Source organism: Pleurodeles waltl, chromosome 4_1, assembly GCF_031143425.1.
Source record: "Pleurodeles waltl isolate 20211129_DDA chromosome 4_1, aPleWal1.hap1.20221129, whole genome shotgun sequence".
NCBI classification, from domain to species: domain Eukaryota; kingdom Metazoa; phylum Chordata; class Amphibia; order Caudata; family Salamandridae; genus Pleurodeles; species Pleurodeles waltl.
This window is the reverse complement of record NC_090442.1, coordinates 141,474,671-141,488,411: the sequence shown is the minus strand read 5'-3', so window position 1 is coordinate 141,488,411 and position 13,741 is coordinate 141,474,671. Positions and strand designations below refer to the sequence as shown.

General features: G+C 44.5%; 1 protein-coding gene across 3 annotated transcripts in view; it reads right to left on the bottom strand.

The window, feature by feature from the left end:
* Positions 1-13,741, bottom strand: part of PRDM4 (PR/SET domain 4) — a 120,992-nt gene that overhangs the window by 13,766 nt on the left and 93,485 nt on the right. For all 3 annotated transcript variants that reach the window (XM_069227926.1, XM_069227927.1, XM_069227928.1), the window contains one exon: positions 13,060-13,228. In XM_069227926.1, coding sequence (XP_069084027.1) covers positions 13,060-13,228 — 169 coding nt within the window. The remainder of the gene's footprint in view (positions 1-13,059; positions 13,229-13,741) is intronic.

Here is a 13,741-nt window from a genome sequence, read left to right as displayed (position 1 = left end):
ATTTAGATGTGACCTTTGGAAATTGATTGTGAAACCTAGCTGACGAAGTAAGTCTATTGTGATTTGAGAATGATACAAGTATTGATTGAGGGTACTGGCTTTGATGAGCCAGTTGTCAAGGTAAGGGAAGACATGAATTTTCTACCTCTGCAGGTGAGCTGCAACCACTTTGAGACATTTTGTGAATACCGTTGGTGCTGTTGTGACCCTGAACAGGAGCACTTTGAATTGGTAGTGTTGTCATGCAATCACAAATCTGAGGTATGTGCTGGATGCATAGGAATGTGAAAGCAGGTGCCCTTTAAATCCAGCGCTGATAAAAAGTCACTGTGTAGAAGCAATGGGATCACATCTTGAGTTGTGACCATGTGAAAATGTTCTGATATAATGTAATGATTTAAAGGTCCGAGATCTAGGATAGGTCTTACAGTGCCATCCTTTTTGGGTATGAGAAAGTATAGTGAATATACTCCTGTTTCCTGATGGTATAGGGGAACTGGCTCTATTGCTCCTTTGGCTAGTAAAGCCTACACTTCCTGTTTGAGGAGAGTGATATGTTGCTGTGAAAGTCTGTGAGTGCGAGAGGGAATGATTGGAGGTGTGGAATTGAGCTTTAGACAGTAACCATGTTGGATAATATCCAACACCCTGTTGTGATATTTTGCCAGTGTTGGAGAAAGGGCTGAATTTGTCTTCCTACAGGTGTTTGATAATCGGAGGGAAGGTAAAGTGAGGAACTGCTTGGGGGCAGGGGAAGAGGTTCTAGAGGAGGGTGTTTTTCCTCTACCTCTATAGTTGTTTCCTTTATAGTAACCATTGTAAAATCCTCTATAGGAGGATGTATTGGGTTGATCTTTGTGGTATAATAATGAAGTTTCTGGTGCAGGAGTTTTGGAGGCTATTTTATATTGCGGCCTATGAAAAGTACCACAAAAAGCAGGGGTTTGTAGTGCCAATTCATTATCCCTTTTCAGCTTTTCAAGTGCCTGATCTAACTGTGGGCCAAAAAGATGCTCCTTGTTGAATGGTACAATAGCAATTGTCTGTTTTACCTCTTGTTTAAATGCGGTAATGCATAAGAGGATACTGGTGCATATCCCTCTTGCTGCTTTATCAGCTGAGTCTAAAGCACAGCAAAGTGAATTGTTGGATATTAATTGCCACTCGCTGACGATTTCTTGTCCTCGTTTCCTGTGCTCCTCCGAGAGGTACTGGAGGAGCTCCTCCATTTCGTCCCAGTGGGCACAATCATATCAGGCAAGCAGTCCTTGTGTACTGGCGATGCCCCAATGATTGGCTGCCTGAGCAGCAACACGCTTGCCAGAGGCATCAATGAGCAGCTTGTGAGTTTGCTCTTTTTCTGGCATTAGAGACCACTAAAGAGCCTGTTGGTATCGGACCTTTGATCAAAACGGGATCAGATGGGGAAGCCTTATATTGTTTGTCCACACACGGAGTGATTGTGCGTGCCCTAGCAGAGTCCTGAAAAATATCTTCTGCATGCCTCATCATGCCTTTAAACATGGGCAAATATTGAGTGGTTTTATGAGATGTAAGTGTCTAAAAAATAAAGTCATCAAGTCATCTTCAGTGGGTTCTTTGTGAAGGGGTACTTGATGGTATGTGACTGCCCTCCCAATAAGTTCCTGAAAGGAAGCAGTATCGTCCAGTGGGGATGGTCTAGCTGGGTAAACATCTGTGTCTATATATGGGTCAATATCGTATCGAGACCATGTTCTGTGTCTGTATGAAAAGGCACATTATCATACCCTGTGTCCTGGGTCTCATTGAATGAATGAGGTGAGCCCTGTGGGGTGATGTCAAGAGGGTCGACTTCAGATGGAGGAGGTGAAGGAGTAGGTGATGGAGTGATTGGTGGTGCGGATTAGGCAGAGGTGAATGAATCTCAACGAGTCTCTTCATTCTTTTTAGCTTGGCTGGAGGTGTAGATGTATCAAGATCCTCTTCAAAAGAAAGGTGTTGTTAGGAAGGAGTAGTGACTCGCCCCTTTAGGGTTTGAATATGAAGCTGAGATTGCTTAGCATGTTGTTGTTGCTTGTTTTATGTATGATAGGCTTGAGGGAGGTTGTTGACTCCGAGGCCGTAGGTATTTTAAGTCCTTTCAGTGTCGGGCACTCTTGACTGTCGGTGCAGAGGTTGTCGGTGCCAAGGCAGACACTAATATTTCAGTGCTGAAATAGCCAGTACAGAGTGGAATGTGGTAGCTTTCGGTGCCGAGACTGGTGGTGTTCGGCTCAGTATCGAAGAGGAAGACTTTGGTTTGTTTTTCGGAGCCAAGCTCGGTAGCAGGTGTCCGAGTGAGTTTTTCAGTGCATGCTATGGCCTGAAGGCAGTGGCGGCCCAATAGCCTTTGCTTCCATGCTGCTGGACTTTTTGACTGGAGAAGGGGGACTTTTACTCCTGGTTGGTTGAGCCGAAGGAATCTGCTGCATTTTGACGACAGTGTCTATCTCCGAGTCTGAATCTTCAATTGAAAAAAGCCTCTTCCTCAGCAGCTGAGGCCTCTTGAAGTTCCTGCTCTTTTTCCGGCTCAGACATGGGCCCTCATTCTGACCTTGGCGGTCGGCGGAGAGGCGGCGGTCGGACCGCGAACAGACCGGCGGTATTAAAAATGGCATTCTGACCGCGGCGGTCACCGCCGCGACCGACCGCCACTTCCCCACTCCGACAGCCACGGCGGTCATGACCGACGGGCTGGAGTCTGCGCACTCCGGTCCGGCGGTCGACCCAAGACCGCCAACGGTATCATGACCCTGCTTACCGCCGCGGTTTCTGGCGTTCGGGAACCGCCATGCGAACCATGGCGGTAGGCACTATCGGGGCCAGGGAATTCCTTCCCTGGCACTGATAGGGGTCTCCCCCACCCCCCACTGCCCCCCCGAGTCCTCCCCCCACACCCTCCACCCCCCTGCCACCCCCCAGAGGTGGTACGAACCCCCTCCCCACCCCCACCCCGACATGCACATACACGCACCCCGACATGCACACACCCCCAACATGCACATATACACACCCCCTACACACACACATACACAACGGGGACACATACCCGCACACATACATGCCGACATGCGCACCCGCCGAACTACACACATCGCCCCTAGGCACAGCAGCACTCCCCGCCCACATGCACGCACTCACACACCCCCTCTACACACTCACACGCACACCCCCATGCACGCACACATCACACAACACCCCCCCACCCCTCCCCTCACGGACGATCAACTTACCTTGTGCGTTGGTCCTCCGGGAGGCGACGGGAGCCATAGGGACGTGACCGCCAACAGAAGACCGCCAACAGAAGACCGCCACACAGAAATGTGGGTCGTAATTCTGGGGGCGGTGTTCTGCTGGCGTGGCGGTGGAGGTTGACCAGTCTCCACTTTCCCGCCGACCGCCAGTGTGGCTGCTGGCGGTATTCCGGCGGAACGCTCCCAGCGGTCGGAATACGCGCAGCGGCATACCGCCGCGGTCTTTACCGCGGCGGTAACTCGGCGGTCTTGCGAAAAGACCGCCAAGGTCAGAATGAGGGCCATGGTGTCTTGGAGTCCAAAAATATACGATATGTCCTCAATTTCGTGCCTCTGCATTTCGCGACGGCAGGCTCTCCGATCTCGCAGGGTCTTTTTCGATCGGATATTCTGGCAAGCCTTGCAGTGCTCCTCTTTATGTTCCAGCGAGATGCAGAGATTGCAGACCTGGTGCTGGTCGGTCCGCGGGAACTTGGAATGGCACTTGGGACATAATCAGAAAGGAGTCAGTTCCATTAGGATTTCATTCTCAAGGAGATAGAGTTGAGAAAATGTCAGCCGGAAAGGTGCGGCCCGGAGGGCCTCGATCGAAACTTGTCAATCCGACAGAGTTTCTTTGGTCCCGGAACCCAAAGGAATGAAAATACATGTTCGATCATCCCTCAAAAAAAAAAAAAAAAAAAAAAGAAAAAGCCTAATCTCGTGGCAGCGTCAATGCTTGTTAAGAATTGCCTTTATCCCTAAAGCAGTTAATATGTATATTGGATGAAATCAAGCCGGCGCATTTTTTAAGCCCATTGACTAGCAGTAGTGCCCAGTGGAAAAAGCATAATGACCAGAGCTATTTGTGGAGTGATTTGTGCTGCTTATGACCACCAGCTGAATGTTCAACTGCATTTGGAAGGCATAAAGAGCATTTCCCAACTCAGGATCAGGGATTCTGGGAGATAGAGTTAAGGAGAAGCTCATAGGTGGTGCAATTTTTCTGTTTTGCTAGTGGCACTGTTGGAAGAATGGACCAACAGCCGCCTCGAAGTGGGTGGCTTATCATGTAAGGATTTTACTTAAGAAAGAGTACACGGGTAGAAGCTGTCATTATTTGATTTTTTTACCTGATAGCACAGATTTTTAACTCCAGAAATTCAAACCATAAAAAAAAACAAGCATTTGCAATGCAATATGTCTTGCATTTGCTCGAGTTAGAGCTATTGGCATTGTAAATGACATAACTGGACTTTTCTTGCCACATAAATTGGTCAAACCTGCTGCATAATTTGAACTTCTCTGCCACAAAATTCCAGTGGCCCTGCATATAACTAAAGCACTTCCATTTACTTTCTTCCTCTATCTGCACCAAAAAAAAAAAAATTATTGCCATAATTTATTATATATTTTTTATATTAGTGTTTTGGGGTCCCCCTTCCCCCCCAACCTAGTGTGGGGACCCAGAGATGGCCTAGACAGAAAGAGCACATTGTGCAGGGAGTTATGGGCAAAAATGTTTTGTAAAAGGAATACCCCATAAGGCATTACAGGACTAGTTTCAGAGCACAGCGAATATTGTAGTAACTTGACTGGTATGCTCAGAACAGCCCCTAGAGGGCACCATTATAAAAATAACATTTGTAACCATATAGTCAGCCCCTAGAGAGCATAACCACATGAAAACAGAATGGCAGAACGTAATGCAGTTAACCATATATTTAGTCTCTATAGGGTGTAGTGCATTACACACTTTCAGGCCTAGCAGGCCTACTAGAATACTATTACAAACAAAGCCCTTAAAACACAAACTACTCCCAGATGTAAAACAAAAGTGCGAGCCATGAGAGAGCTTAAAAAGACATTGAATGGTGGGAGAGGATATTATTTTTCCCCCTCCCCCAACCTAGTGTGGGGACCCAGAGATGACCTAGACAGAAAGAGTGTGTCATGCTGAACATTTTGATGGTGGTCCCATTGTTTTAGGACCACCACACGGTGGGCTATGGGCAAACATTTTTGTAAAACGAATGGCCCGCAAGCATTATGGGGCAAGTTTCTGTGTGCAGCGAATATTGTAGTATCTTGATTGTAATGCTAAGAACCGCCCCTAGATAACACCATAATAAAAATAGCATTTGTAAGAAACATGTTCATGTAACATACAGTCAGCCCCTAAAGGGCATAACAACAAGAAAACAGAATGGCAGAAAGTAATGCAGTGTAACCATATATGTAACACCTAGAGAGTGTAGTGCCTTTCACAATTTCAGGCCTAGCAGGCCTACTGCAATACTATTACAAACAAGGCCCTTAAAACACAAACTACTCCCAGCTGTAAAATAAAGGATCCAGCCATGAGAGAGCTTAAAAAGACCTGGAATTGTGGGAAAGGTTACTATTTTGCCTCCCCCCCAACCTAATGCAGGGACCCTAAGATGACCTAGACAGAAAGAGCATGTTGTGCTGAACGATTTGGTGGTGGTCCCATTGTCGTAGGACCACCACAGGCTGAGTTATGGGCAAAAATGTTCTGAAAAAGAAACGCATTATAGGGGGCTTCCAGAGTGCAGTGGATATTCTAGTATAAGCTCTCCTGCTATGCCAGGGCAGCTGCTTTAAGGATTTCTGTGTTTTTTCTGTGTTAAATGCTCCAGTTTGTATATTTTTCAACTGCTAAACTTGTTAAGTGGTACTCATGTAAAGCACTCCTCAGATCGAGGTTGCACTATATGAAACTTCACGTAGTCATGTAAAGCGCTCCTCCGATCAAGCTTGCGCTATATGAAACTTCAGGTCCTCAGGTACAGCGCTCCTATGATCGAGTTTGCGCAATGTAAAACTTTTTTTTTTCAATTATTGAATACATTAAAAATACCCCTACCCCCCCAGGTTGCAGCCTTTGTGCACAGACACCGCAAAGAAACAGCAGCTTGCCCAAAACAAGGAAGAGGAAGAAACATACGGCCACGCAGCGCAAAGCGGCGAGGAAAAAGAAAAAACAAGTGTGCCACACTAAGGTATATGGCCAATCGTGCAATAATCCATGTAACAGGGTCAGTCTCCAAGGTGGTAACAAAGAAGTCTCCAGACAGGACAAAAGGTAAAGCATTTACCTGCAAAATCAGGGGAATTTTGAAAGGCAGGCCAAGGAACGAATGAAAGTGATGGGCGTGAGATTGGCGTATTGTAAGCCCACAGATGTAGATTACAAAATGTCGAGAGACAGTGCTTGCGCGCTGCCTAGCCTCGACCTAATAATCATCCTCGACTCCCTTCACTCCAGCCTTTGGAAATCTGCAGCTGGCTCCAGAAACATGACCTTACATCAGCTTAGATGCCGCATTTCAAACACGTAAATCTAGAGGCAGTATTTGTGAGGCTGAGCCCTGAAGAGCTACAATTACTAAGAGTTACTTATTAAACAAGGCAGAAGATAAAATCACATTCCAATTGCTTCGTTTGTCAAACACTCCGAGTAAATATAGCAGTGGGACCTGCTGAACCATCCAGATTGCTACCAATGCGATGGGAGAGGATGTGGCTTAACAGCCAGAGCTGCCGACTTTGGAACTGGGGAACCAGGTTCGAGTCTCGGGGGTTGGTTCAACATCCTGTGATTCTAGGCAAATCACCTATTTCCCCCCGTGTCTACAAAAAACATTAATGTGTCCTTGTGTAATGTAACTTGCGCTCATGTATAGCGCTCCAATTCCAGTGTTAAGGACATGCGACAGGGTGGAAAATCCAGCCTTTCTGACTACCCCAAATCAAGTTTCACTCACTTGAGTTTTAGAAATTTCAAAACAAAAAGTAAGAAAATATTGGGTCAAAGGACCTGGAAGGAAATGCCTCTTTGGGTATGGTCACCGCCAAGTTTTTCGACTGATGCTGCTGGTTTTTCGAATCTGAGAGTGAACTGAGGTATGCTAACCAGGCCTCTGTGACAGTGCCCTGGCCCTAAAACCTGTATGTTGAATTAGCTTATACCCAACTAGCAGAAGCTAACTTACCTAGAAGCCCCTGGTTTATGGTACCAACAGTAACCAGGGCATGTACGTTAGGTCACCTCAGGGATTGCAGCACTGGTTGTGGCACCATATGTGTGACATAGGCAAAACAAATCTCCCAGTCTGTCATAACAGAAGTGAAGATCTGTTCTAAACTGCTAGCCCTACTTTGCCATTTAAAGCAATGACAAAGGCAAGCCTTCCCTGCATTATGTGTAAGCCACCCCTATAGCAGACCTACCGAGCCCTGGGACAGGGTGCAGCATATTTCACAGGCAAACATGTAGTTTACATGTTCTGACAGTGAAAACATGAAGGGTTACAGACGAACGCCTCAGCTGTGATAACTCCTGAACAGTGCGACCAAGGTTGATACGCCAAGGTATCAAACAACTCGTTACCTTGTGCCCTACTAGATTCCCTAATTAAAAATTGATCTAAAATGTTGTGATGTGCCACTTTTACAATGTTACCAATTTGCTACCTTTAATGTCCTGTGCCCTTAATGGTTGCACAAGGAGTCTATCCCAGAGACAGCTTTCTGCCCTCCTTGGGAGGCGTGCTAACGACTCCCAGGAAAGGTGACAATGGAAGCCTGCAATGGAGAGAGGTTTTATCTCACTCCTGTAGGAAGCCACAAGGGTATTAGGCCAAAAGGTGAACTTCAAAGGAGAAGCTGCCTTTGAAGGGCAAATGAGAAACACTTGGGAGAGGGGCTGCTCTATTGTGTAGTTCAGTGTTTTCCAAACTGTGGGTCGGAAGCCGAATTTTGGTGAGTCGTCAAAGTCAAGGCAATTAATAAAGATGCCTTCAATTCTGTATTTAGCATGTCACATTTTCTGTGCTTCAAAAGCAGGAGTCAAATACCAGGCTATGTCTTCTGCTGCTTATTTTTTTAACAGAGACTGGTGTTTACGAACTCCTCTCACTTTGCAGTCAGATAAAGAAAAATAAAGTGAATTATGTGACAATCTTGCTGGGGTGAAAGGAATGAAGTGTGAAAGGAAAGCTGGTGGATGTCATTTTTTTCCTATCTCACAACTAACTGTAAATACCTGTAAAAATGAACTGTACACATTCAGCAGTTACGAACGCAAAATGAAGCACATTCTTTTGTAATAAGTGTGATGGAAACAAAGATTGTAGTAGGATGACAAATAATCACAACACTTTACTTGGTGATGTACGAATATTCACCTGATTTTCACACATTATCACGTGTGCAATATAGTTTTATCTATAAAACTCTATGTGTATGCAAATTTAGTGACCATTTTAATTGAAAAGGCTGTCTGCAAGTAATGTGCTACCAAACAATGCTTTATGACATAAAAAAAACATGGCCACCTAATGTCTAGTACTCTAGGTGGAATGTGAACGTTTGTTGTACTAAAAAAATGGGTCAAGATTTTTAAACGTTTGGTCTAGGTAAACAGGCTGGCACAAGGGACAGGGCAGGAAAAGAGTTGCCAAACCGTTTTTCCAGGGACGTGTAGCCCCATGGCAACCACACCTCTGGGTTGAGCTAGGGAGCTTTGGACAATGAGCGAGGGGTTCTGCCATGTTGGAAGAGGGCTAAGTCGTGCATCTTAGGATAGCAGATGCCACACTTCACAGGAAATGGGCATCAGGAGGGACGGAATCTAGCAGCCCATTGGCTACCAACTGCATCCAATCCGCAGGGCAATTTCTGAGCATAAAAGGGCACCACTGGAACTTCAAACTCAAATCTTGAATGGTCTAGGACTGAATAAGGATTGCCCTGCTGAACCAAGAAACTGACAAAGAGATGCTACACCGGTATGGACTGCATCTGCTGAACCTGGTGGCTAGCAAAGGAGAAGAGACTTTGCCTGCTTGTGGAGAAGTAATCTCTGGGGCCCAGCCGAAACAGGAGATTCCAAGGGTCAGGTGGATGACCTCCTGTTCGCAGTACTGGGCGCAGTAGCTGAAGAAGCCTGCTGAGGCGAATTGGTAGCTAAAATTTTCAAGCCGCAATTTTCTTGTCAATGTACAACAATAGACACCAGGTCCCGACACTCAAAGTTGCATCTGAGTCTGCTGGACATGGGCGAGTTGTTGAAGTGCAGTTTTGCCACTCAGAAGGCAAGTTATCATCCAAGGGAGGATTCCGATGTGACTATGATACCGGAAGACATAGCCCAGTGGTGAGTGGACTTCTGCCAGCACCAAGAGAACTTTGAGGAGTCCCTGGAGCCAGGACCGCCTCACTAAGCTTGTGGACCGAGGAGTAGCTGCAGAAAGACCGCAGTACACTGTGTCGGATCCACAGCATCCTTAAGCATCTTCAGCATTCTGTATCCCAGCAAAGGGATAAAAATGCCTAGAACTCCCTAAAAACTGCTCCTACTTTTGAGGTAAATGTTTCTGACGACCTTGCTGTTGCTTCAGATTCGCTATGGGCACCTAAGTAACTCAAAGTAAACACACTGATATTTAGAAACATTTTCATGAAAAATTGGGGAAACATACCGAACCACGACTCCGGAAAGAACGAAGTTGTGAACAATGAAAGCAGAACAATGCTTTCGTTAACCACGACTTCATTCTTCTGTGCCTTCACCACGCATGTGCGTGGTTAAGGCACAGAAGAAGGGAGTTGGATTCTGAGGAGGACGAGGTCAGGTAAGTGGGGCTGAGGCCGTTTCAGGGGCAGGGGTTGGGGTATTTTTAGATCTTAGGAGCAGGCTGGGAGGTCGGGGTAGTTTAGGTTTTAGGGGGGTGAGGAGGTCGGGGTATTTTTAGTTTTTAGGGGAAGGGTGGGAGGTCGGCGTGGTTTAGTGGAGTTGCGGTAGTTTTAAGGGTGGGGGGTTGCTGTCGTTTTAGGGGCGGGGTAGTCTAGGTTTTAGGGGGTGGGGAGTCACTGTAGTTTTAGGGGCGGGGTTGGGGGCTCCGGGTATTTTTAGTTTTTACGGGCGGGGTGAGGGCGTCGGGTAGTTTAAGTTTTAGGGTGGTGGGGGGTCATAGTAGTTTTAGGGGCGGGGTCGGGGAATATTTCATTTTTACGGGGGTGAGAGTAGTTTAGGGGGAGAGGGGTGGGGTCAGGGTGTTTTTAGGGGGGTGGAGAGTCGCGGTAGTTTTAGGGGCGGGGGTCGGGTAGTGGGTAGGGGTAGAATTGTTTTTGGGGTGGGGGGTTAGGGTACAATTGTTTTAGGGATGGGGGTCAGGGTGGGGGGGGTGCATGCTGGAACCACGCATGCCTTTACCAGGAATGCCTTTACAATGAAAAAATCGTAGTTAAGGCATTCGTGATAAAGGCATTCGTGGTAACAACGGGGTTGTTGTTCCGACTGCGTTGTTTAGGCATGCGTAGTTCCTACTTATAGTCTAAAAATTTTGCCAAATTCACTGAATTTGCTAATGCTTGTTTGCTATTAAGTAAAAGGCACTTATTTATTCTAACTTGCAAATTCTATACCTCCAGTATCCTCCGGTGGATATTTTTTGTTTTGGTGTCTAAAAATACATTAAAAACATTATTTTTATAAATTGGTGTCGGATTTCTTGAGTGTCTTGTGTTTTTCTTCTTCAATTATTTTGGTGCTGTTTAAATGCTTTACACTTGTTTCTTTGTGTAATCCTTGCTGCTCAGAGCAGCAACTACCCAGGGTTGAGCTAGAGGGTTTAACAAACAATATCTACTAGTCCTAAAGGGGTTGGTAAGTGTATTACCCAGTAAGAACTCACAATCACACCTTGTAATAAACCTTAATAATACAATAATCTTGCACAAATTGTAAGACATGACCTTTGTTTAGCAGGATACACTTTGTTCCAATTTAATATCAACCACATGATTTTGGATATGCTAAAGCAGTGTTAGAAGAAAGTTAATTATTCATGAGATGTCTTCCCTCACTAATTCCCTCAACAATATTTGTATTTTATTTTGCTTCCATTTGCCTCTTTTCTTTTCCCTGTTCTTTATTTTCTTAACCCTGTTGCACTCGTCTTTCTCTTTCTTGTCCTAGCCTCTACCTCAATTCATTTACAACAGCCTTATTTAGGTCTGGCCAACAGACGAGCTTTAGATGTTTCGCCAGGCTCAAGTGTTTAAAAACAAATCATAATAAAAATATAGCTCTACACATAAAGGGGCTTTCAGTCAGTCCTCTTCATCCACTGTTCTGTTCAAGTGTCATCACATTTGGCTTCTAGTCTATACCATGTGGTAACTGGTCAGCCCACTTCAACCATTCTGTCTACTCTGTAACTGACTGTATTTGGCTATTCCGTATGTTCTCAACCACCTAGAAAATAGTTCTTTCCATGTTATCGCTGCCAGACCAATCTCTCTTTATAATTTCATTTTTATTTATTTTTACAGGGGGTAATTTTTGTGGTGGGTATTTTTTCTTACTTTTTTGCGAACATAAATATGTCACCTTTAGACATTTGTATGTTTTGTTAAAAAATGTTTTTATGTCTATTGCATATGTTTGGAAAAATTATATACCTGAGGCTGTCTGGCCTACTTGCTTTGCAAAAGTTTATTGAATCTTGTTTTTCTCCTGTTTATCTTTGGTAAAGTACACTATCTCTCTGTTTCACATAAGAATACAACCTGTAGACTACAAACAACCAAAGCTTGTAAATATGTTGGGAAATTAGAGTATAGATGGGCAGTGGGGATTGGCAAATATGGAATTCTCTTGATATTTTCGTTTTTTCGTTTTGGGGTCAGATCAGTGATTTCATTGAACGTTTGCTGCAATTTCTGTACTTTTCAATAAGATTATATTGTCTAATTTCTTTATTTAGAAGTTGTGAACCTGCTAGTTAACGCGCCCAAGAGTCTAGGGACAACAGCATTATGAGCTACACATCAGGTTTCTCTGGGAGAGGAGTCTAATACAACAGTTCTTGGTCTTTAACTATTGTTGCTTGACTTGCACACAGTATTAATTATTCTAAAAATCTAAAATCAATTAGAGCTTGAACACAGATGGGTTGCTTGGGAAAACCCAGGTTTTGGGGCATTTTGGAAATATATTTTTGGCACTTTATAGGAAGACTGCAATCCATTTAACTTCATTATAAAGATGCACCTCCCTCTTTCAGTCACAATGTCATTTCCAGTCTTTCTTTGACGTTAGCAGTCCAAAAACGATAGGCTTCTGCCCTCCAGTAACCCCTTTAGGACCACTTGCTCCAACTATCTCGATCTATAAGGGACAGCAATGTTTTCTGATCCCATAACTGCACATTTCAATTATTATTCTACCTTTCTTTCAGTTAAATCAGAGTAGTCATACAGAGCACACCTTTGTTAAACAAATGTCATCTCGTTCTGCTTAGATGGCAGCAGCTGCAAAAAAATAATGTTCTGCATGAGTCAAATGACTGGTCATGTGGCCCTGCTCAATCATGACAATGTATTCCACATATAAATATTTCAGGCACTACAAAACTAAGAAAAGTCTGCTTGGTGGATAAAAGAAACGGAGACTCCCTCGCTTTGCACGACCGAGTCGGATAGCAGAGTATCATACAGAACTGGAAATTCTGTATTTGGATGAGTGGGTGCTCATTCAAACTTTATGCAACTGCCTATAAATAAACTGCTAGTTCAAACAACCCATCACCAAACATAAAAGAGCTGATCTCTCTCGCATTTAGCATTGAAGAATGCAACGAGGACCGCCGTTTAGCGTTTCAGGTCCTGAGCAGGCTTTGCACATGCTTGTTACTATGAGTAAGTGGAGCACCAAACACTACTTTGGGACATGGCGTTATCCAAGTGCCATGCTAGAAGATACCTTGTTACTTACCTGGTGTGGATTAGCACATGCTCTTTTAGGTCCTGACGCCTCATGAACATCTTGTCACAAAAGTCACACTTCAAGGTCTTCTCCCTGGTGTGAATCACCATGTGTGAGGTCTGGTGGGACTTCTGAGTAAAGGATTTGTCACACAAGCCACAGCGAAAATTCTTCTGACCTAAGGACCAAGCAAAAGGCAATCATTAAAAAAAAAAGGTTGTAAGTTTTGTCTGACATCTGCGATGAATGTATCAAAGTATGTTCTGCTCACATGGACTTAATTTCACTCAAACTTGGGTAACATCTGCCACATTATGAATCCCAGAAATCTTCAGTATGGTATGATGCAGCACTTTTTTTTTTTACATACTACTGGATGAGTCCTCATAGGAAGTGGTGCAGTGTGACAGCAATGCTGTATTCTATTTGTTAAAAGACAATGCAGTGAACTGTGGTGAAAATCCTGTGCATCAATGGCGTCAACATCTGTAAACCTAGTAGAGGGAACATACCATTTGTCTGTACCCACTTAATTGCCATTCCACTTTCTTGTGGGGCACTGTTTCATGGATTGCATCTGAGAACATCTCTCCCTATTTCACTTCATCCTATGTTGTAAAAAAAAAAAAGCTACATAAATAAAGTAAGGGGTTAGGGATAAGGTTTTAAGTGTAAAGTCCTACAAGAAAGG